At 43.9% G+C, this 25,168-nt stretch overlaps 1 protein-coding gene across 2 annotated transcripts; it reads right to left on the bottom strand.

Moving 5' to 3' along the window:
• Window positions 1-1,023: 1,023 nt before the first annotated feature.
• chp1 (calcineurin-like EF-hand protein 1) lies at window positions 1,024-21,311 on the bottom strand. Of its 2 annotated transcripts, XM_063053362.1 has the most exons (8): window positions 21,157-21,311; window positions 20,899-20,971; window positions 10,837-10,917; window positions 9,276-9,347; window positions 4,519-4,646; window positions 3,306-3,367; window positions 2,000-2,122; window positions 1,024-1,812 (listed from the first exon to the last, which is right to left on the bottom strand). In XM_063053362.1, the coding sequence occupies exons 1-8, from the start codon at window positions 21,221-21,223 to the stop codon at window positions 1,759-1,761; spliced, it is 660 nt and encodes a 219-aa protein (XP_062909432.1). In that variant the 5' UTR covers window positions 21,224-21,311; the 3' UTR covers window positions 1,024-1,758. The 2 variants fall into 2 exon arrangements, with proteins under 2 accessions (XP_062909432.1, XP_062909440.1); XM_063053370.1 differs by lacking the exon at window positions 9,276-9,347.
• Between the last annotated feature and the right edge of the window lie 3,857 nt (window positions 21,312-25,168).

Below are 25,168 nucleotides of genomic sequence, written 5' to 3' on the forward strand. Positions count from 1 at the left end.
AAAGGACAATGTGAATCTATCCAGTATTTGACAGCAAGTCACACCCACTCAACAGTTTTCACAATATGCTCAGTTCAGCCAGAACAGAAATTCCCTATCAATCTTTGCAAAGAGGACTTGCGTAATCATCACCTTCCTACGTGCCTCTGAGGGAACACAGAACATGGTGCAAGTGAAGGTACCCGGCCAGTCATTCTGTACACAGCCTTTATTGACAAGAGCTTCACATGATACATCAGTCCCTGTAGTGGAGCATACAAGGCCAGACTCAAAAATACCCAAATAAAAGAAATTCAAATGGGATGAAATATTTAGGCTCAAAGAACAAGTGTGAACCCCAGAAGCAGGGCAGACCTGAGGATCGGATCAAGTGATTGAACCCTGGTCTGAAGATCTGATCCCAAGTTAAATACTGGAGTTTGTCCCTTGGTTCTGTAGCAGGGCTTGGAACCTATAGCGTACTGCTTGGCAAAATTAGGGTCGAGTTGTCTGAAGTAAAATAAACCAGATCTGTGTGACTGGTTTAAGTTCCAGAATGCCGGGCAGTCCCAGCCCTGCCTCCCAGTTACTGTTCCAGTGATGGAATCCACACTACATTGAACAATGTGTGAAGGTTGCTGCAAGGCGCTGAGTTATCAGGATGAATGCAGTCAGGCATGCACAACAAGAGTTAAATATAAACAGAGTGCAATGTAGCAACTGGTTAATTAATGACGTTACTTGTACCAGCTTGGAGGCTAGAGGTGCAGAGGGACTCCTACCACAGCCTCACTATAATCCTATACTGCACATCAAAGTACTGGTTTCACAGAGTCAACTTTAGTGTTCACTGAGAAACCCAGTTATTGAGGAAAGGGCAAGCTCTTCATAGGCAATACTAAAACGACAAAACTGATGTAGAGGAATGTCGAAGCTGAGCAGGCTGCAGCAGCTTTCAACACAGGCAGGGATTTCACCAGCACCCAGCAAACGTGGGAAAGTGGGGAAGGGTTCCAGGTGTGCGGGTGTTTGTGGGGGTGGTGAGTGGGAGGGAGGGCGGAAGGGTGGAAACAACACATAGAGGAGCCCTAAACTGATAAGGTTGCATGGAGAAATAAAGGCCTCATCTGAAAGGATCAATAGTGTCGCATTTCCCATCACCTGGACAAGCCCTGACCTTGTGCTAGGGAATGGACACTGTTAGAGAAAAATGGACTAGTCACATAGCGAGAATGGACAGAGCAAGATAGCCGACACTAAAAGGCCTATAAATGTGAATATCTTAAAAACAATTTATACAATAATGGACTAATAAATACCCCATAATCAATAACCCCGATCAGAAAAACCAGCAAATACAATTTAAAAGCACCTAATTGCCACCCACTTAGTCGTACAGAGCTCAATCAGAGAACAGTCTATTCCAGGGAGCACTGGAACAGTTCAAGTCCACGAGAGTCATGGACCCCCTCAAGGCTGGTCATCTCCCGAAGGTACAGCACTGTCCCACCAGCAAGACTCGGTTTGTTTGTCCTGCACCTCACTGCTCAGTGATAGCCAGGTGAAATGTGCCACACTGAGGGGTAACTGGTGGGACCCAGGAATTGCCACACTGAGTAACAATTCCCACCACTGCCCAGGATTGGGGAAACCAATTAAATGAATGGCAGTCTCCTGTGTGATTGACAAACTTCTCTACATGATCAGGTAACATGGTGAGGTCAGAGGCTGACAGAGCCTGACTGGAGAGTTCGGCTGCTGAGTCACAGCGAAGAGGATTCAGTGAAGGAAACGAATGCTCATCTTCTGCTCAACATCAACCTTCTCCAGCACCTGCAAGGGAGAAAAGGAACAGTGAACTGAAGGAGAGACAAACAGCAAGGAACAGGTTGAGAAAAACAAGTGGGGCACAGATACAATAGAGAGGGAAGAGTACTGCTGGAAACAGGCCTGTCTGCAGAACACTGGAGAACAGGTTACTGAATTTACTACAGCACAGTGCTTCTCCTTCTCCTGTTACCTTCTGAAACTCCGTGAAGGAGATCGAACTATCGCCGTCCTGATCTGCCTCTTGAATTGTCCGGTCTGCAATGCTCCCCAGCTGCTCGTCAGATATGTTAACTCCCACCATCATGCGAAGGACCTGAATGGAAGAGAGTAAGACAATGATTAATGTGTCAATAAAGGAGAGGATGAACTGTTTGAACTCCTGAAATGACCAGCTCCTTCTAAAACCAGATACTCTCATTACCATCAAACACACCCAGAGACCCACACACCGGCCTGCATTGCTGATAAAATTTTAACCTTTACTTTTCTTTTAAACTACTTAAGGTGAGACACAACAGGATTGGATGCTTGTGGGCACTGCAAAGTTCTAGAGGAAACCAAGAGCTTGAACTGTAATGCTTGTATGATAGCTACACTGTAGCCTCTGAGGAAATCTCTGGACCACTTTGGCAAGATAGGCTTATATTTTTGCATTTGGTCTTTCAGAATGTCCCAGAGCACTTTACAATTAAGGAAGGAAAGTTGAAGTTAACTTCAGTAATATGGGAGATGCAGAAGGCAATTTGCATACAACCACCAACAAGGTTATTTTTAAGAAGTCTAGATGAGAGATATTCACTGGAACATCAGGGATAATTGTATCTACATGAGAGTTTAGTATCACTGTAGCTGTCAGGCCAGATATACATGTTCATGCCTCGAAAATGTTTCTTAATTTGGCAATTTCTGAAACAGTAAGGTGTGTGAAGCAAATGTTAAAAGTTTTGAGGTGCTCTGGAACTCCTGAGGGTCCAGTGAGAATCACAAGAGCACAATATTGTATTTGTCAACGTGGAGCAGACAGCAAGTCTGTGAACCTGGTAGGAGGTTGGGAATGGCAAGGGTGGAGCGCTATGGGGGAGGGGGTGAGGAACAGGTGGCAGGGGACCGTCAGGGCGTGGGTGGCACGGGTGCAGACACACCCAACCCCGAGACATCGGGCAAGAACATTTGATTCTAAACAGATGGTTTATTGATCATAACAAAATGTCTCTCTGGTGCTTCCTGATCCCTCCCTTCTCCTTTTCAAAACCACAATTCCCCCCTCTCTGCCCCCTTCCCACTCTCAGTCCACAATGGAGACACAAATCAGAATCAGGTTTATCATCACTCACATATAGCATGAAATTTGTTTTTGTGGCAGCAGTACAGTGCAGTATATAAAATTACTGCAGGACTGTGCAGAACTCTTAAGCATCCTAGCTATATATGTGCCTAAGACTCTGGCAGAGTACTGTAACAAATCTCGAAGGATACCTTCAGACGCCATTCATTACCTGCAGGAGCTCTTCTCGAGAGATTTTATCATCCTTGTCAAGATCGTACAACCTGAAAGCAACTGAAATGGAAGAGAGAGGTGTTTCTATTTGTCACAATGTCTGGGTAACCGAGGGAAACAGGATTGCACAATGTGATTGGAGTCTCATAGGGACCCGGCACTGAACTGACCCTCTGCATTCAATCACATTTTTCTCCGCCAGTCTTCTCAAATCTCCCTTACTTTGCCCTAGAGAGCAGCTTTCTCCTTTGCTTTATTTCCATCTTACAAAGTCCTTTCTGTTAAACAGTTCTCAGTATTGCACTGTCCTGAGGCTGAAGACAATCACCACCCACCAGCCAGTGTCTGTTTCAAGGATAGCCATTACGGTCACGAGAACTCAGAGCCTACACCCTCTTCTCCCCCTCCCCCCCAGGATAAATCCAAGTTGTAATAAAAAATAACAAATACAGCCACTTGATCTAATGCCCATAACTGCCTTGTACACCGTGGGCTTCATATTGCTCTCGCTACCACTCTTCCCCTCCAATACACACACACAGTTACAAGCCTGCAGTTTACAGGAATGTGCCGCTGATACTGGTAGTATGTATGAGAAAACAATGTTCAAGTGAATGTTGTGGCTTGTGCAACATTCCCCAGGTTTGCATACTTGAACAATGACCAGCAGCTTTTACAGACTGTTTCGCAATTTTCTTCACTCGCAATAGCACACAGATGTCTTGCTTCATGTCTGTCTGCCCAGCACCATTTATTTTATTGAGATACAGCATGGAACAGACTCTTCTGGCCTGCTGAGCCACACTGCCCAGCAATCCCTGACTCTTACCCTAGCCTAGTTATGGGACCAGTTAACTAAGTGATACGTCTTTAAAATGTGAACTAGAACACAGCACCCAGAGAAAGCCCACGCATTCCACACACAGGATGTACAGACTCCTTACAGCTGACGCTGGAATTGAATTCCAACGCCCTAAGCTGTAATAGCATCGTGTTAACCACTACATTACCATGGCGTAATTGTTAACCTCCAAGGGCTCGATTATATCAGCCTGGAGTTTTTGGGACAACCTGACCTAACTCAAACTCAATCTGTAGCCATGTGCTGCCACACATGGGTTGTTACAACAACACTAACCCACCAGCTGACTTCTCTGCCAATTAGATACCACCATGTCTCTCCCCATCAGAGAGATGACTAAATTACTTACAAAGGAGCTTGTTGTTCCTACTGTTGAGGGGCTCGGGAACACGAGGGTCTTTGTTTTTGTCGCTGTCCTCGATGGGCCGGAAATGAGCAAGGGTCCGCATAAAGCCTCGGAAATTCACTTGGTCTTCACTGAACAAATTTAGAAAGCAAAAAAGTGTCAGGGCAGGAAGGTGTACAGCCTCACGAACTGAACAGCATGACCACTGAAAGCAGCAAAGGATTGGAGTCACAATGACTCTGAATACCAGGGTTACAAAAGTTAGAATGAAGCCTGCCATACATACGAATCCTACACAGGCAGAGCTTAGACCTTGTAAACTGAGGTGGAAGTATGACAATGACTAATGCATGTCAAATATGAATGAGTGAAAGGAACAGGTGCCAGGAGAATGGATTGGCATTTTTTGGACAATAGACACTTTTGGGCCATGGGTAGAAAATATCAGACATATCTGCTCAGTCTGTCCCTGCATTAATGCTCCATAGACATTTTCTTTCATCTGCGAATGCCTGACTTTAGTACAGTCTGTACGTGTAAGTATTTGGGAGACCGGCAGGATGGATTTGCCAGCTGCTGTTCCTAACATGAGCTGGACTTCTGTTACTGAGCCCAAGATGAACACATGTTGATGTCCATTCCACTTTTCCTGGCACTAAATCCTAGATTTACCAGGATGTTGCCTGGACTTCGGAGCCAAAGTTACAAGGAGAGATTGCGTACAATAGGATTTTTTTCCCCTGGAATATGGGAGATTGAGGGGTGACCTGATAAGTGGAATGTCTATGATTATGAGGGGCATCAACAGAGTGAAAGTAGTCTTTTTCGCAGGGAGGAGGTGCTAAAAACAAGACGGCATAAATTTAAGTTCAGAGGTGAGAAAGGGATATCAGTGGTGGCTTGTTCAAGCAAAGGATGGTGTGTATTTGAAATGAGCTGCCAGAAAAAGTGGTTGAGGTGGGCACGTTGACAACACTGAAAAGTACAAGTGCACATTCCTTTATCCGAAATTCTGAAATCCAAAAAGCTCTGAAAACCGGTTTCTTTCTCCAACAGCTGATGTCACTCAGGTGTGATGTGGCAGCACTAGCAGAGGCCGCCAGACGTCAGTTGTGGCTCAGCGCTCGTACTGGTTACACGTGCATTTGCTGTTCACTGATATTTTGTGTTCACTGTTGACTTTGTGTTTAATTTCACTGTGAAAATGTCAAAAAGAGAAGGAAGCATCTATCATTATCAGTAACGCAGAAAGTGGAGTTATTGCAGAAGCTTGATCGTGGTGTGTCTGTGCGGCATCTTACTGAAGAAAATAGTGTCGAAACTACCACTGTATATGATTTAAATAAACAGAAAGACAAGTTACTGAAGTTTCATACTGACAGTGACGTTCTACATCTATTCCAACAAGTAATTTACCACGTGTTTGATTCGGTTCATTTGAAGCTGTATATTTTTATGTTTTATTGAATGTTTTTGTTGGAAATAAAATTTCTTCTTGTCATTATTCCCTAAACAATACAGTATAACAACTATTTACATAGCATTTACATTGCATTAGGTATTACAAGTAATCTAGAGATGATTTAAAGTATACAGGAGGATGTGCGTAGGTTTGGTGCGCTGCTGGGTCCTAAACTCCACTGCACTGAGACAGGTTAAATAAGGGACTTGAGCATACGTGTTTTTTGGTTTTTTGTTTTGGCGGGGGTGGGTGTCTGAAATCCGAAAAGTTCTGAATTCCAAAATGCAACTGGCCCCAAGGATTTCCGATAAGGGATTGTGGACTTGTATTAAACCCGATTCTGATTCACCCTCCTCACCTGGATCCACCCATCATGTGCCCCTCTTTCTCTCCAGTCCAGATGAAGGATCTTGACCAGAAATATCAACTCTCTATTTCCCTCCATAGATGCTGCCCGAACCAGTGAGTTCCTCCAGTACTTTGTGTGTTGCTCCAGATTCCAGCATCTGCAATAGGTTATTGCTGGTCTCCAATAGCTTGCCCTACCTTTACAGTCAAGATAAATCACTTCATGCCTACTAAGGATCTTTAGTGCAATCTGCCAGTGTATGCCTATTTGCAGCCTGTCACTACTGTTCACTGACTGCCAGTCAAATCTGGTGTCAACCTCAGATGTGCTGTTTACCCCCCATACTGTTCAATTCATTAACACATCAGAAACACTGCTCCCATCACTGACCCTTACCATCCTCTAGTATGAGCAACCATTTGCCATTATTCTCTGCCATGAACACAATTCCATATCCATGCTGCAACTGAACCTTTAATGATACAGGCCTCAGTTTTGCCAAACACCTTCTGAAAATCCATGTATTTGACAACCACTGCATTTCCCTTAACCCTGCTTACTTTCTCAACTGAAAATCTAACCAAAGGAAAAACCCCAGCCAACTCTAGATGTATTGTTTATATTACACACTAAAAAATTTACAAATACAACTGATCAGGAATTAATAGACAGAGAGCCCAAGGCTCCATCTGACAGTGACTCTTGGCATGGATATGTACCACTGCACACAACTGATTATTCTGGCCAACAGATCTTTCACTTTCACTTGCAAACCATTCACAACACACTTACTGAGATTCTGAAGAGGTTTATGCCCGGGAAATGTTGCTCTATAATTAGTCATCTGTACTCAGGTCACAAGAAGTTGAAGGCTCTGTCCAGGTATGACAATAAACTCGATGTTCCTGTCAGTAACTTGATAACGTACAAGTACACCTTGTCCAAAATGCTTGGGGCCAGAAGTGTTTTGGAGTTTGGATTTTTGAATACTTACATCTATATAATGAGATACCTTGGGGATAGGACCCAAGTCTAAACACAAAATCCATTTACATTACATGCACAGGTTAAACATATATCCTGATGGAAGCTTTATTTAATAATTCTAACAATTTTGTACACGAATCAATAATGTATATATTGAACCATCAGAAAGGTAAGCTATCACTACCATGCTGGCTCAGGTGGACAGTCAGTGGCTGTTCGGCATCGCCATCAATCCCGACTAAATTTTTGTTACCGGTAAGCAGACTTTGTCTTATATTCGTTCATCACACAAATGCACTGATGCAGTCGTTCAGTGTGTTAGATTTTTGTCAGCCACGATCTGATCTCAGTAAACTCAGTGAATTTCTCTGCTGCCTCATGATCAGCAGACTCTTTATCACCACAAATCTTTAAAAAATACCATGCCTTTTCTTAAATTTCTGCAACCAGTCTGCTGAATATTCACAATTACCTTCAATTCTGATAGATCTTTACTTGTTTTACAATCAGTATGTCATGAATCAGCATGTGTTCACTCTGACATCAATGAACAAACTTTCAATACATAAACAAGATCTTTTTTCACTTTATGCAATGTTTTTATATTCTTCATTAACTTTGGTTCACTACACATGTGAGCTCACTTCTCAGAACTGTCAGTGGTATGCAGAGACCTGCACATCGCCCGGCAACCTTCCCATCACCTTATGGAATTTACAGCACTCAAAAAAATTCAGACTGGTTTGGATTTTGGAATTTCAGATAAAGGGTTCTCATCCTGTATTACCAAATGTATTCCGGCTGTGGAGATGGGTTACAGCAGCGGTCTCCAACCACTGGGCCGCAAAGCATGTGCTACAGGGCGGCGAGGGAATGATACAAGTCGGCTGCACCTTTCCTCATTCCCTGTCACGCACTGCTGAACTTGAACATAGGGTTTCCAGCTGTCCTGTATTTCCCCTGCTAAGGTAGAGCATTCCCCTGAAACCCTTCATGCCAAAATGGCGTAAAGTGAAGAAGCAATTACCATTAATTTATGTAGGAAAAATTTTTTGAGTGTTCTCAGACCCAAAAAAAAAACCTACCAAATCATACCAACTAACACTAACATAGTAAAAGCAGGAATGATATGATAATACATTATTTCTACTTTATATAGGCTGTGTATGTACAGTGTAGTCGGGAAGATTAAGTTGAAACCAATTAGTGGGGGGAAAAATCGGCACGTATGCACACACGTGCCCATGCAAGGGCTTCATGGTCACGCAAACACGAGGAATTCTGCAGATGCTGGAAATTCAAGCAACACACGTCCTGACGAAGGGTCTCGGCCTGAAACGTCGACTGCACCTCTTCCTAGAGATGCTGCCTGGCCTGCTGCGTTCACCAGCAACTTTGATGTGCGTTTCATGGTCACGGTAGTCTTTTATGGGTAAACACAAGTGTCCCGTATTTGACTGCTACTTTTGTCCCTTATTTGGGAGTGAGGAAGTTGGCAACCCTAACTGTAAAAGACATGTTGAGGTGAGTTTAACTCTACTTAACCAGTCTGCAAGAATATTATCAATATTAAACTGGTCCATGGTGCAAAAAAGGATTGGGGACCCCTGGGTTAGAAAGAAAGTGAACAGCTATCACAGCCTTAGGAGGTACTGGATAAGTACTATTTCTGTAACCAAGCAATAAACCTCTTCGAGGAAACAGATTTGAAAACACAAACCTCCACTCCTTGAAGAGGCTTATTGCTTGGTTACAGTAATGTTGGGTTTGACAAATCTCCAATCAAACCAAACCAGTTTTCTCTAGAGTCTAACTTACAAAGCAGCGGTCTTGCCTTGCACAACCAGCTTGCACTAGTGTTGTAGAAACTGAATGACTGGAAGCAACAGAGGAAGCAAGCAGAAACCCAAGGGTAATTATAACTGGACATCTTTTGCATAACAGCTACTCAAGTGTGAATACCTGAATAATGAATGTAGTGCATGGCATTCCTGATATGCTCCAAGTATCAGCCCTGCAACTGCCTCAGTACTCCTGGGATAGAAAAGGATATTAAGTAACAACCTCCAGTCCCATTCAGAATCCCTGACAGGATGCCCATGTTAACTCCAAGCCACAAAAGCAAAATGCTTGTATCTAAGCCAGGGTCAGTTTCCAGAGAAGTGGGAACAGCCATTCCAGTAAGCTCTTCCTACAACTCAAGGGTACAGGCTCACAGGCACCAATGCTTTCAGTGCCTACTCACCACTCAAAAATCCAGTCTGGAGACAATTCCAACCTTTCACATGGAGGAGCACATTCCAATAACCAATAATGTCAAGTCACTTTCATTGCCTTTCAATTCCCTCCGACAAGCCCCCACCCTAAAAACAGAAAAGGACACCCCCTGGAAGCTTAAAACAAAAAGATGGACAATGCAAGGTTAACATTTTATTCAAGACAAACGTCCCATCAGTAAATCAAGAGGGGCAGCTGGATGGTATTGGAATGGGAGAACAGTATCAAAACCATGAACTGTGCAATGGGTGAACAGAAATACAAATACTAATGCTGAGCATCATCTGATTCAACTGCAGGTCTCAGGGTTAGTCTTCCCAGTCACCCAACTGTAACACCACACCTGCAGTAAGGCAGTGGTTACACGAATGGATCGGTAACCCAAGTATTGGGGAAAAGAAACATCTCTGCAATTTGGGAATTTACATTCAACAATCTAAAAGACAAGATAGATAAAAATGGTGACCATAAAACTGCTGACTGGTCTTAAATTATTATTTGGTGAATATTTGGAATGACCTGCCAGAAATAGTGGTTGATGCAGGCACGTCAGCAATATTTAAAAGCCAATAGGTAAGTACATGGACAGGAAAGAGCTATGGGCTAAACGCGGATAGATGTGACCAGCTTGGTAGGCAGTCCGTTCAGCAGTGATGAGTTGGCCAAAGGGCCTGTTTCCCCTGTTGTATGACTTTAACCCACTGGTTCATAAATTCCCATTGGGGGAAGGAATTCTTTATCCAGTAGGCTAGGCTCCCATTCTACACCTGCGTACTGCCCACTGGTGACACAGTAGATCACTCAGCTATAGCAATGAAGTTCCTGAATCACAAAGGCCTTGTGTTAGTGCCAACTGAGGCAGGAAAGGAAGCTCATGATCCAAATGTGAATTTAAAATGAGGGGAACTTGAGAACAAATAAATGGTAAATTCAGGTTTAATGCCAATGAAGAAACAGAATCCCTAATGGGGTGAATGGGATTGGTGTGATGTAGCCCACAAACTCTGCAGGTGGGATGGTACAAATGTCCCCATCCCTGAATGGATTAGACAAACCACCTTCAAGTTTTGCCTTCAGGGAATGGAAGGAAACTTCATGGGAGATAGATATCCAATCCTTGTACTGCGGTAACCCGATACTTCAGGGATGGGCAATCACTAAGCTCAGCCTTGAATTGGAGGCTTGGCAGAGAAGTATAAGAGGACATTATCTGAGGAGGAAATACAAATAATCAGTAACTGCTTACTTTTCTGGGAAGAAGGCATTAATTATTCTGTCTCCTAAAGGATTAATGGCCAGCTCAGGTATCCGTTGGAAATCTTCACGACTGTGGACAGAAAGACAGAGCAGAATAATTAGTAACAGATTGCGTACAAGTTCCCAACAGTGACGTTGGTAAATGACTTACCCAACAGACACAATGCAAAACATTCATTTCAGAAACAACATCGGGAAATCAACGTTCACTCCACCTGTTTCGCAATGCAAACTCATCCACCTGGTTTCTCACCCAACAGAAACACTAATCCTTGGACGTCACAAAGTCACACAAAATGCAGAAACCAACTCCACAGTGCAATCGGAAGTGATGATTACTAGACCAACCATGAGTAGAATCTTAGAGGCCATTTCCATCCATTATACCATATACAAAAGTTTTAGACTTCTCATGCATGCACACTCACCAAAATGACAGCACTGCCTTTCTAAAGCCCACAACATAGTTGAAATGTCTCTGTCTCCTTTGGGCGAGCCATATCACACACTCAGCCCTTGTGCAACAGCTCATCCGAATCTCTTACTATCTCTTCTTTCAGTTGGTCCTGACGAAGGGTCTCCACCCAAAACATCGACTGTACCTCTTCCTATAGATGCTGCCTGGCCTGCTGCGTTCACTAGCAATTTTTATGTGTGTTGCTTGAAATTCCAGTATCTGCAGATTTCCTCGTGTTTGAGCTCATCTGAATTCTGCATTGACATCTTTTCAATCAAATCTTTAGTTCCATACCCAATGTGCCAGATTAGCTGATACATTGTACCTCTTCCAGGTGAACGGAGGTTAAACCTTACCCCATCTCTTCTGCCAGTCAGAGATCCTAAATTCATAGATTTGGAGACTGCAGGTGGGTTGTGGAAAAAAAATTCATATTAAAACTTAACATCCAGAACAACCATTACGCTACCGTGGGGCATCATGGTAGTGTAGCGGCTAGCGCAATACTATTACAGCTCAGGGTATCAAGAGTTCAGAGTTCAATTATAGCAGAGTCTGTAAGGAGTTTGTATGTTCTCCCTGTGACTGCGTGGCTCTCCTCCGGTTTCCTTCCACAGTCCAAAGGTGTACTGGTCAGTAGGTTAACTGGTCATTGTAAATTGTCCTGTGATTAGACTTGGGCTAAGTAAGTGTCAAGCTGGGTAGTTGTGGCTCAACGTGTCGGAATGGCCTGATCCACACTGTATCGCCAAATAAATACATCGATAAAGAGCCACCAACTCAAGAACAAGATCGTAACACAGCCCTTCATTTTGATAAAAGCTACACTGAATGTTTTCTTCTGACCACTTAATTTACTAGATCAGTGGAAGAAAGATGATTGACAATTTCAGGTTTCTGATTTATAAGCAAACAGAAATGGTAGAATAACTCAACCAGTTAAGCACCATCTGTAGGAAGGAAACCAGTCATTATTTCATCAAAACACTCATTAGCAAGTTACCTTTTGACCCAATGTTGTAGCTTTGTGAATGCAAAGACCCCCAACATAATGATGTTACCCCCAAAGAACCTTCTTTAATAGTTTAATTACTTTACCTTGTTGACTAGAAGAGATAGAAAAAGGTAAAAGAATGTGTTTCACGAACATTAGCAATGCTTTTTATGGGGGCACACACTGTGCAGCTTGCATGGAGAATACTTCTGAGGATAAAGGAGAGAACACACAATAAAAACACTCCTGGTCAACCAAATGAGAAGCTCTCACAAGGGGTTTAATTAAGTCAAGGGACAGAGTTTAAGAGTCGTGATGTAATGATGCAGCTCTATGAAACTCTGGTTAGGCCACACTTGGAGTACTGCGTCCAGTTCTGGTTGCCTCACTATAGGAAGGATGTGGAAGCATTGGAAAGGGTACAGAGGAGATTTACCAGGATGCTGCCTGGTTTAGAGAGTATGCATTATGATCAGAGATTAAGGGAGCTAGGGCTTTACTCTTTGGAGAGAAGGAGGATGAGAGGAGACATGATAGAGGTGTACAAGATAATAAGAGGAATAGATAGAGTGGATAGCCAGCGCCTCTTCCCCAGGGCACCACTGTTCAATACAAGAGGACATGGCTTTAAGGTAAGGGGTGGGAAGTTCACGGGGGATGTTAGAGGAAGGTTTTTTACTCAGAGAGTGGTTGGTGCATGGAATGCACTGCCTGAGTCAGTGGTGGAGGCAGATATACTAGTGAAGTTTAAGAGACTACTAGACAGGTATATGGAGGAATTTAAGGTGGGGGATTATATGGGAGGCAGGGTTTGCACAACATTGAGGGCTGAAAGGCCTGTAATATGCTGTACTATTCTACGTTCTATGTTAAATTCAACTCGTACAAGCCAGTTAGATTCTCAATGAAAACTGGAGCACCTAGGTTAACAAGCTGAGTCAGTTCATAAACAAGAGAAAATCCATAGATGCTGGAAATCCAAGCTGCAGGAACTCAGCAGGCCAGGCAACATCTACGGAAAAAGAGTACAGTCGACATTTCGGGCTGAGACCCTTCGGCAGGACTGAAGAAAAAAAGCTGAAGAGTAGATTTAAAAGATGTGGCGGGGGGGGGAAGGAAAGAGAGAAAAACACAAGGTCATAGATGAAGCCTGAAGGGGGAGGGATGAGGTAAAGAACTGGGAAGTTGTTCGGTGAAAGAGATACAGGGCTGTAGAAGAGGAAGTCTGATAGAAGAGGACACAAGGCCATGGGAGAAAGGAGGAGGGAGGAGCACCAGAGGGAGGTGATGGGAAGGCAAGGAGATTAGGGAAAAGAGGATGGGGAATGATGTGGGGGGGGGGGTCTTGGCCCAAAATATCAACTATACTCTTTTCCATAGATGCTGCCTGGCTTTGAGTTCCTTCAGCCTTTTGTGTGTGTTGATCCAATTTATTTACAAGTTGCAAGAAAAAGTTTGTGAACCCTTTGCAATTACCTGTTTTTTTTTACATTAATTACTCATAAAATGTGGTCTGATCTTCATCAGAGTCACAATAACAGACAAACAGCCTAAACTAATAACACACAAGCATTTATACTTTTCACATCTTTATTGAACACATTGTTTAATCATTCACAGTTCAGGCTGGAAAAAGTATGAATCTTTACTTAATAACTGGTAGAACCTCCTTTAGCAGCGATAATCTCCACCAAACATTTCCCGTAGCTGCTGATCAGACTCGCACAACAGTGAGGAGGAATTTTAGACCATCCCTTCATACAAAACTGTTACAGTTCATGAATATTTCTGGGATACTTTGCATGAACAGCCCTCTTCAGGTCATGCCAAAGCATCTCAATTGGGCAAACACGAGGAAATCTGCAGATGTTGGAATTTCAAGCAACACACATAAAAGTTCCTGGTGAATTCAGCAGGCCAGGCAGCATCTCTAGGAAAAGGTACAGTCAACGTTTCGGGCCGAGATCCTTCATCAGGACTGACTCTTCTGAGTCCTGACGAAGGGTCTTGGCCCAAAACGTCGACTGTACCTCTTCCTAGAGATGCTGCCTGGCCTGCTGCGTTCACCAGCAACTTTTGTGTGTTGCATCTCAATTGGGGTAAGGAACAGACTCTGACTTGGCCATTCCAAACATGAATGTTCTTCTTTCTAAACTATTCTGTTGTTGATCTACTCTTGTGTTTCAGCTCATTGTCTTGAACAATGAACCGCCACCCTGACATTCTCCTGTAAAATGTCTCGATACAATTTTGAATTTATTGTTCCCTCATCCACTGCAAGCTGTCCAGACCTTGGAGCAGAAAAGCAGCCCCAAACCATGATGCCCCTTCCAATTGGGATGAGGTTTTGGTGTTGGTGTGCAGTGCCCTTTTACCACCAAACATAGCAACCTGCATTTCTGCCAAAAAGTTCAACTTTTGTCTCATCTGTCCACAGAACACCGTCCCAGAAGCATTGCAGAACATCCAGGTGGTCTTCTGCAAACTTAAGATGTGCAGCAATGTTTTTTTTTGGAGAAGAGTTGCTTCCTTCCACAAACACCATTCTTGTTCAATGCTTTTCTTATAATGGACACATGAACAGAGACTTTAGCAAGATCTAGAGACTCTTGCACGTCTTTTGCTGTCGTACTTAAGGCACAGAAAACAGTCATTTGGTTCAAGGTACAAGATAATTGCGTACACGACCCTTCATCACCCTGACACCAGAAATATACACTTGTGTGTTTACTTAGCTTCCCATCAAGTAGTGAAAAGCCAGATAAACTGAATATCTTAATCTTATCAGGGGATATGCGTTAGTGCAAATAAGCAACACTACGCTAAATAACCAACCACAACCCACATGGTTAGAGTCAGCACAAAGGGTTGAATTGCTCATGCCTGCTTCTATTTCATATCTTCTCATAAATGACACAGTATATCAGTTAGTATGTCTCCAGTCTGAGGCAGAAATCTCTAGAAAGGCAGAGAGCTCTCAGATATCTATGACACTCTCAGGAGAGAGCCATGTCCATTTTTGTGAATATTAGTAGAGCTATAATCTCACAGCTCCAACAACCTGGGTTCAGACCTGACCTCAGATGCTGTCCGTTCAGAGTCTGCACTTTCTCCATGTGACCTTGTGCTCAACTTTCTTCCCACATCCTAAAGATTGGTAGGGCAACTAGCAGTAGTAAACTGCCCCCAGTGTAGGTGGAACCTGGGGTGAGATGATGCTAAAATGGGAAGGGTAAATTTGGTTAGGGTAGGATTTGATTTGATTGCCTGATGGTTGGCACTGATTTAATGGGCCAAACGATCTATTTCCAAACTGCCAATCCATGAGTCCAGAACCCAGAGTGCACAAGCATGATGTGGTTATTTGTGGCACTCACTGAGAGCTATCTGATTGCTACACCTATTTCATTACAATACTGACAGTAGTTCAAAGTACAGGATTGATTCGAATTTGAAATTCCAAGGTCATCAGTGAAACGCCTCCTACAGCAGAGTGCACAGTACACAGTACTGCTGTCCCTCAGCTCCACAGACCCCAACTTAACCTCAATGTGTAAACTCCAGACAACAATGGGCACTCTCTGTGACTGTATGGGTTTCCTTCTACACCCCAAACACACACTGCTCAATGTCAATGACTCCCTGGGGTGGGTGGGTCGCAGTGAATGAAGAAGGGGAGATACAGGAGGGGGAAACCGATGGGTATGCGAAAGGGAACATGTGGCAGACAGGCAACTAAAGGAGAATGCTCCAAGAGCTGATATAAACTTGATGGACCAAAAAAACCTCCTGCTTCACTTGAAAATACATAAATAAACCTTGTTTATAGAGGCTGCTAATGGTGGTGGTGATGGTACTGTATAGACCCACAGGGCTGAGTAGTACTTTGACTATACATCAGCTGATGTGAACCTGATGACATGAAGCAAACTGTCTGACCTTGGTCTGACTGTGGGGGTGAATCAGAACTGGTTTTAACTGCATGGAACTTGCAAGTTCAATATATTCTTTAAATGTACAGCATACTGAGCTGCTGTCCTAGAGGAAGCAATTTAACTCTGCAAATTACACTCAGAATGTGGTGCAAGCAAGTCACAATTTAATTGGAGGTTTAAATGACTTAATTGTGTCATATTTACAGACTTCCCTCTCCTCGTAGCCTTCAAAAATTACATCACATCACAGGATGTTGTTAGAAAAACAACTCTCTCTTCATGTTGGCAACCTTTAAGAGTGCCAATTTATGATGAAAAATCTTCACAACAATGCCCAAGAGAGCAAGAATGGAGCTGTGCGGGTGAGAACTTACCCACTCACTAGTCCCAAGTGGAGGGGGTAAAATTGGAACCAGAGACACAAACAAAACCACACATGTTGGAAATCTGGATCAACACACATAAAATGCTGGGGGAACTCAGGTCAGGCAGCAAAAGTGAACAGATGATGTTTCTGGCCGAGACCCTTCATTAGGACTGGGAAGGAATAAAGCAGAAGCCAGAATAAAAGGGCGGGAGAGAAGGAAGAACATGAACTGGCAGGAGACAGGTGAATCCAAGTGAAGGGGAAAGGCAGGAGGGGTGGGGGGTTAGGGAAAAATGCAAGCTGGAAGGTGACAGGTGGGGAAGGCAAAGGGGGGAAAGATCAGGAATCTGATAGATGAGAGTACCAGTGCTATCTTGTGTGAGGGGACACACTAGTCCTCATCGAAGGATAAGAGGAGGAAAGGGTGAGCAGTTTCAAGTTCCCGGGTGTCAACATCTCTGAGGATCTATCCTGGATCCAACGTATTGATGCAATTACTAAAAAGGCACAACAGTGGCTACATTTCATGAGGGGTTTGAGGAGAACTGGGATATCACCAAAGGCACTCGCAAATTTCTGCAGATGTACCATAGAGGATTCCACCTGGTCCCCCAGCATCCAGAACTTTTTCAAAAGCTGATGCCCCAAAAAGGCCGTATCCATCATTAACTGCTCCCATCACCCAGGGCATGCCGTCATTCTCATCAAGGAGAAGATACAGAATCCTAAAGCCACACACCCAACATTTCAGGAATAGGTTCTTCCCCCTCTGCCACTAGATTTCTGAATGGACTTTGAACCCATGAACACTAACTTAATTTCTATAAGTGAGTGATAATAAACCTGATTCTGATATGGGTCTCTATTGTGGACTGAGAGTGGGAAGGGGGCTGGAAGAGGGGAATCGTGGTTGGGGAAAGGGGAAGGGAGAGGGGAGGGAGTAGAAAGAACCCGATAGACATTCTGTAATGATCAATAAACCAAATGGTTGGAATCAAATGACTTCGCCTGGTGGTTCAGGCTAGGTGTCTACACCTCCGCCAACCCCCATCCCTGGCACTCCTTCTCTGCCACCTGCCCCACACCCCGCCTGCAGTGCTCCATCCTTGCCATTCCCAACATCCTTCGCTCCTGCCTGATTTACAAACTTGCCCTCCGTCTGCAAAAGTTTTAGGTACCTGAGCAATTCAAGTGCCGAGGACTTTTGCATAGTACTGTATATAATGTATAGTTCTTATTACGATATATTGCAATGTACTTCTGCTGCAAAACAACAAATTTCATGACATATAGCGGTGATATTAAACATGAGTCTGAGATAATGGAACAAGGGAGAGGAAGGGGAAGATGATGGGCATGTCATAACAGTAGAGGAAGGGAAAGAGGAGGGGTGATGGAGCTAGGGTTACAGGGAAAACCGAGGGGTGTGGGGGAGAGTGATTACCGAAAGTCAGGAATTGATGTTGACACTGTCAGGTTTCAGACAACTTCCCATTCTACTTTCACTTAATGTAATTCCACTTCCCATTCCCTCACTGATTTGTCTGTCCACACCATCCTCTACATGCCAGGTACAGATCAGAGAGTAACATCTCATATTACACTTTGCTGCTCTGGCATTGCTCTCTTCCTTTGTAGTCCTGATGATGGGTCTCAATCCAAAAGATCAACTGTTGATTTCCTTCTACAGGTGGCTGCCTGACCCACTGAGCTCCTCCAGCAGATTGAGAATTGGACCCAGGTCAAGTTCCTTCTTAGCTAAACTATGTCATCATTCCATGACAAATCAAAGCAATGCACTGCTAGCTGCTTTCAAAGGGTCCAACATTAAAACAAAACTCATCTTGCTGATACATGACAGCAAATCCAACTCGTAGAACTAGTGATCAAGAATAAACTTGCATTGTGGCCTGCCAATGTAGATGATGCTTACAAGAGTGGTCATGTGAGGTGCTCACTTGACTCTGCGCCTACAAATTCATAAACACACTTAGAAAATTTGGGGTGGAAAGGGTGTTGGATTAAAACCATTATATCCCCATTAATACAGAACGGTACAGCACAAGAACATGCCCTTCAGCCCTCCATATCAGTGCTGGCTATGAGACCAACTTAAACTCCAAAAAAAGTGAACTATAAACCTCACGTCTGGGATTGGATGGCATGGAGAATGACAATGCAACTGGAGACAAAAACTCACAAAACGACAGAGTTTTAACTGACTGAAGGGGCAGGAAAGACACGGACACGCGCTCTAAAGCCAAGAAATAGTGAAATTATGTAAGGCTACAGGGTGCAGTCACATAGCATTGCCACATTCTGATTGCTTCATTACAGGGAAGGACAGGAAAGAGCTCAGCGCTGGCGTCTGCATTCCTTTCTGTCCCACCTTCATCCACAACCTGACTAATCTTCCTCTCGTCCCAGTGGCCCGACAACAGTCTGTATCCTTCACTGGTTCAAACAGTATCTAATTTTTCCTTAAAATATGCAATTGTCTTGTTGTGACAAAGTAATTCATAACAATTTTCTATTATCATTTCTAACCATACATTTTTTAAAAAATAACTTTTCAACAGTTACACCTTTGCCTGTTCTTCAGATCTCTGCAATCAACTTCCAACCACAATTATCTCTCCCTACTTGGCCTGTCATCCACTAAGAACAGACTCTCCCCACTGTCTAACCATAGGCATTACCTTAAGAGACTACTATTATTTCCACTAGAGACTTGAGGTTTGTGTTCTATTTCTTTGGATACACAGAAAAGTCATAACGATAAAATAATTTCTCACATTGTATGTTTTCCAAACACACTTGAAAATTAAGTGAGGAATAGCATGTCATTGCACCTGAAATAGAAGCAATGCCTTCAGAGGAGAGTGCACATATTGCAGGACAAAGTGCACATATCAGAAATGCATCAGGGGGCAGCGTCTGGACTCTTATTACACGACTGTGACCCCCTTGTGTGTGACTGTTGGTAGTGTTTCTTTACACCTTGACTCCACAGTTATGCGTTCTCGTCTGGCTGCATTCCATGTATGGTTAAATGACAATTAAACTTGAATTGATAGGATATGAGGGAAATACTGTAAAAACAATGAGTGCTTAGCGGCTGGAGATCCAAAGGGCCTACTTATCATGAGTCTCTGATAGATTGCAAAGTATAGTGGGACAATTAACAGTTAAATGCCTTGGCATCCTTTCCAGTCATTGCCACATCCTCTTCCCTACTTTCATAGAGCATATAAACTTCCCAACTCTCATATGTCTTATTAACCCCCATCACAAGCAGTCTCAGACCAGAAAGTCATGAGTAGTCAGGACAAGTTAGAATTTCTTCACCCACGGGAGCCATGACGGCTAATGAGTGACCTGAAAAACAGCACTCAAGTTCCTGATTAGTTAGCCAGGGGGATTATGTGTTCTACTATACATGGACACAGTAAGGTGACAGAAACATACAACTAATGCAGAACAATTGCCATCAATACCAGAGACAATGAAATTCTGTCATGCACCAACCATAAAGAGCCCTTGAATAGTTTTATACAAGTGAATTAGTCACTTTTTTGAATTGGAAGGGGATGTTAAAGGCAAGAAGAATTAAGCAGTCGCATTGAAGTAAAAGAAATCAAAGGACCCAAGTGCTAACTGTGTGTTCTCCCTGTGACTACACAGATTTCCTCCCAAATCCCAAAGATGTGCAGATTGGTAGGTTCACTGGTTGTGATAAGTTACCGCAGGTGTACAGGTGAGTGGTAGAAATTTTGTGTGTGGGGGGGGGACAGTTTGATGAGAATGAGGGGAGAATTAAAAAACAGGATTGATGTACGTACATTAGTGCAAATGTGTGGACGCACCAACCAAATACTCGGTGGGCTGTTGACCCGTTTCTGTGTTGTACCGATTCCTTAGGCTCAATCCAGTCTGGCCTTTGAGGATGAAACATACCTAATCTAATGGACCACATGATCAAAGACAGCTCAAGGTGAGGCTGACCACAGGATATTTCATTCCTGAGATAACTTTCTCCCAAAGCATTAGTACAGCTAGCTCTTCTTATGCTGTTACACCAAACCAACCGTGTGGAACACTGATGGGCAGGATGTGTCAGCAAAAATTCCATTTGGTGACACACATTAAAGGAGAACTGATGCAAACACAACAATATAACCACAAAGAAGCCAAATATGGCCAGGCACATTAGAAATAGAAAACAAACAGGAGATTTTACAAGAATCCCATAATCATATCCATGAAACTGGCTGACCAATAAAGACTGCGCTCCTCACCTGAGAGTACCATTCTCTCCCTTGTCGAGGCTGGTGAATCTGCTGTACAGGCGTGTAATCTGGCTGTGAGAGACTGGCAAAAAAAACACAAAGCCATCAGATGGGGCTGAATGTGAGGTTCAGTGAAAACATCTTCCCTGCCTGCATGACATTAGTTCAGTGCTAGCTCGGTAACGATGAGTGAAACGGCGACCCACCTCGCCCTCTCCCATCCCACCATCTCCCCGGCCCTGTCCGCCCGTCCGGCCCCGGACTCACAGCCCGTCTCCTTCTTGATGTCCTCGATCTCCTCCTCCCGGAGCAGACTGGACGCCCTGGAGCCCATCTCGTGCTGCGGCCTTCAGCTCGCGACGCGCTGCAAATACCCCCCTCCTGTCCGGTGACGCCACCTCACGCCCACTGACCTCACGGGGCGTGGCTTGCTGACGCAAGAGCGGCAGCGTCTGTCCTCGTCTTCCGCTCCGCAGAACTCGGGGTAACTTCACTGCAACTTCAGAGTCAGTATTATTGTCACTGACATATGTCGTGAAATTCGCTGTCTTGCGGCATCACTACAGGGCAGTACATAAAATATTCTACAAATTACTATAATTTGGTAAGGTGGAGTGGTCACAACAACGGGGCATGCAGTTCAATTCTTCTAAATGTGAAACCATGCGTGTTACCAGGTAAAACATCATATAAAATCCTCGGTGTCACCCTTGAATAAACCAAACAGATCAAGTATCTTGGTATCAAAATCCAGAATGATGTACGCTGGAATAGTCAGACACATCATGCACAGGAGTCCTAAATTTTTTGAGATGCAATTTTCATCATTGTTCAGCTTCAGTTAAGGAGAAGTTGTACCTCACCATTGTTAGGCCACATTTGGAATATGCAGTTGCTGCATGGGACCCATACACAAACAAAAACACTACTTCCATCGAGCGAGTCCAAAGACAGGCAGCCCGATTTGTCACGAATACCTATGAAAGAGAAGCGAGTGTTACTCAACTTTTAAATCATTAAAGTGGAACTCTCTCCAAGACAGACGTGAAGCTCCGCCTGTCCTGTTTTTACAAAATGTTAAATGGTCAGCTCGACATAGACTGCCAATCCCACATCAAACCCAAACCTATTAGGAGCAGAAGAGGGCACTCAACTCATTCCATTCCCATTCTGACATGTCTATCCACGGCCTCCTCTACTGTAAAGATGAAGCCACACTCAGGTTGGAGGAACAACACCTTATATTCCGTCTGGGTAGCCTCCAACCTGATGGCATGAACATTGACTTCTCTAACTTCTGCTAGGCCCCACCTCCCCCTCGTACCCCAGCTGTTACTCATTTTTATGCACACATTCTTTCTCTCACTCTCCTTTTTCTCCCTCTGTCCCTCTGAATATACCTCTTGCCCATCCTCTGGGTCACCCCCCCCGTCTTTCTCCCTAGGCCTCCTGTCCCATGATCCTCTCGTATTCCCTTTTGCCTATCACCTGTCCAGCTCTCGGCTCTATCCCTCCCCCTCCTGTCTTCTCCTATCATTTTGCATCTCCCCCTCCCCCTCCAGCTTTCAAATCCCTTACTCACTCTTCCTTCAGTTAGTCCTGACGAAGGGTCTCGGCCTGAAACGTCGACTGCGCCTCTTCCTATAGATGCTGCTTGGCCTGCTGCGTTCACCAGCAACTTTGATGTATGTTGCTTGAATTCCCAGCATCTGCAGAATTCCTGTTGTTTACACTCAACTCAATTTGAAATACTAACTACCAAGTCAGATGTGTATAGCGGTTCACTTTTCCCCCACACAATTAAAGCATGGAATAATCTTCATCCTACCATAGTCACACAACCAAACCCAATTAAATTTAAGGCAGCTTTTCTTCTTCAAAAATCTCCTTCTTAAGTCCACCCTCCGCCACCTCCAGTTTAAGTTCCATGCGGAATATTTTGGAGGATCAAGAACCAAGAACCAAGATAACTTCAACTACAACCTCTTCCTCATCAAATATCCAACTCCAAAACTCTGCATCCACCGCCCTTCAGTTATATTAACCCTCAGAGAGAAAAGAAATTGCCTCATCTCCATCTTCAGTGGGTGACCTCCTACTGTTAAACAGTAAACCCCGATCCTATCACAAACAAAGGAACATCTGCAGACGCTGGAAATCCGAGCAACACACACACAAAATGCTGGAGGAACTCAGCAGGCTGGGCAGCATCTATGGAAAAGAGTACAGTCGGCGTTTCGGGCTGAGACCCTTCGGCAGAACTGGAGAAAAATGAGGGGACAGGGGGGAGAAACACAAGGTGACAGATGAAACCGGGTGGGGAGGGGAGGGGTGATGAAGTAAAGAGCTGGGAAGTTAACTGGCGAAAGAGATACAGGACTGAAAAAGGGGGAGTCTAATAGGAGTGGACAGATAGGAATGGAAGAAAGAAGAAAGGGGAGGAGAACCAGATGGGCAGACAAGGACATAAGGTGAGAGAGAGAAATGGGAATGGGCAATAGAGAAGTGGAGTGGGAAATTACCAAAGTTTGAGAAATCGATATAAGGTGTCGCTCCTCCAATCTGAGTGTGGTTTCATCGCGACAGTAGAGGAAGCTGTGGATGGACATGTCAAAAACCCATGCTGAATTGTTCCACATCTTCACCATGTCCATCCTCAGGATTTCACAGCATTTCAATCTAGTTCCTCTCGCCATTCAGCAGATACAATTCCAATCTGTCCACCCTTCCTCATAAAGCAACCCTTTCCACACCAGATGTTGGTCTGTTGAATGTTCTGCTTCCTATACTGTACGTAGTTCTCCAGACATTCCACTGAAAATCCATGTTAGAGGTGAGCTTGCTTGGCACCAAAAGTCAAAATGAGGTGGACAGCATCAAAGGTATCAGAGGTAGAAGAAGGAATGGACTGAACATCAGGTGAAAGGATGGAGTGAAACAGGAAGAAGTGAGTTTGGTGGGGCAGTCTTGGGCAGAAGGTTGAAGCGGCTGTGTAGGGCTGAAAGCCCTCAAGACTGGAAATTATCGTTCTTAAGTCACTGGGATGAAGTCTGTGAAGACTCCGAGTCAGCAGCCTAGTGTTCCTCCAATCTACTCAGCCTTACCTCTTGTTATTTTCTGAGTTCCTGGTTTACAGCTATTTCTGGGATGTTATTTGTTTACGCTTCTGGGACAAATAGATACGTTTGCTAACTAAATCATTAAGTCCTGAAAATAGAGCTTCACCAGAGAGTGATTCAGGAGTTCCTGGTATGGGTGAATTCATTATTTTTGGCATCAAAGGAAAATTCAGGTTTGATGAAAGGTCTCAAACACGAGAAAATCTGCAGATGCAGGAAATCCAAGCAACAGATACAAACTGCTAGAGGAACTCAGCAGGCCAGGCAGCATCTCTGGAAAAGAGTCAACATTTCAGGCTGAGACCCTTCCACAGGAACTCATCATCTTCATAGTGAGAGGTCAATGACCTGAAACATTAACTCTGTTTTTCTCTCTCCAAGGATGCCGCCTGACCTGCTGAGTCTTGTCTGAACTTTCTATTATGCTTATTGGTTCTCTCACTTTTTAAAAATTACTTTAATTTACAAAACCTTTCAGCTGGAATCATGGCATCACACAATGCACAGTCCCTTTAAGGTACCACATACAACAATCAGGTACTGTATCTACTTACACTAAATTATTGACATAGCTGGCTGTGTCTGGGGGTGACTTTAATTTGGACACCTGACTATTCAGGTCTCCTATTGGAATAAGTTGACTAGCAAATAGGCAGGCTATGGAAAGGATATGCAGTCTGATCCACAAGGTTATCACCCATTGCTTCTGCTCATGGAAAATTTGTAGTTCATCTCCATGTTGCAAAAGCCATCAAAACTTCCAGCTCTCCATCGCGTCAAACAAAAAAAAATCTAATCATGATTCTAACAGGTTTGCTGGAATAGGACTCACCTCACTGATGAAGGAGCAGTCAAATTAGAATTTCTCAGTGAAGATACGCAACTTAAAGATCCCTCTGCAATTGGATCCTCAACTTCCTTAACCGGAAGACCACAATCTGTGTGGATTGGTGATAACATCTCCGCCTTGCTGATGATCAACTCTGGTGCACCTCAGGGGAGTGTGCTCAGTCCACTGCTCTACTCTTTCTATACCCATGACTGTGTGACTAGGCATTGTTGAGTAGTGACCATTGTTGGTAGAATCTCAGATGATGACGAAGGCCGTACAGGAGCGAGATATGCCAACTAGTGGAATGGTGCCGCAGCAACGTCAGTAA

Source organism: Mobula hypostoma, chromosome 1 (assembly GCF_963921235.1).
Source record: "Mobula hypostoma chromosome 1, sMobHyp1.1, whole genome shotgun sequence".
NCBI lineage: Eukaryota > Metazoa > Chordata > Chondrichthyes > Myliobatiformes > Myliobatidae > Mobula > Mobula hypostoma.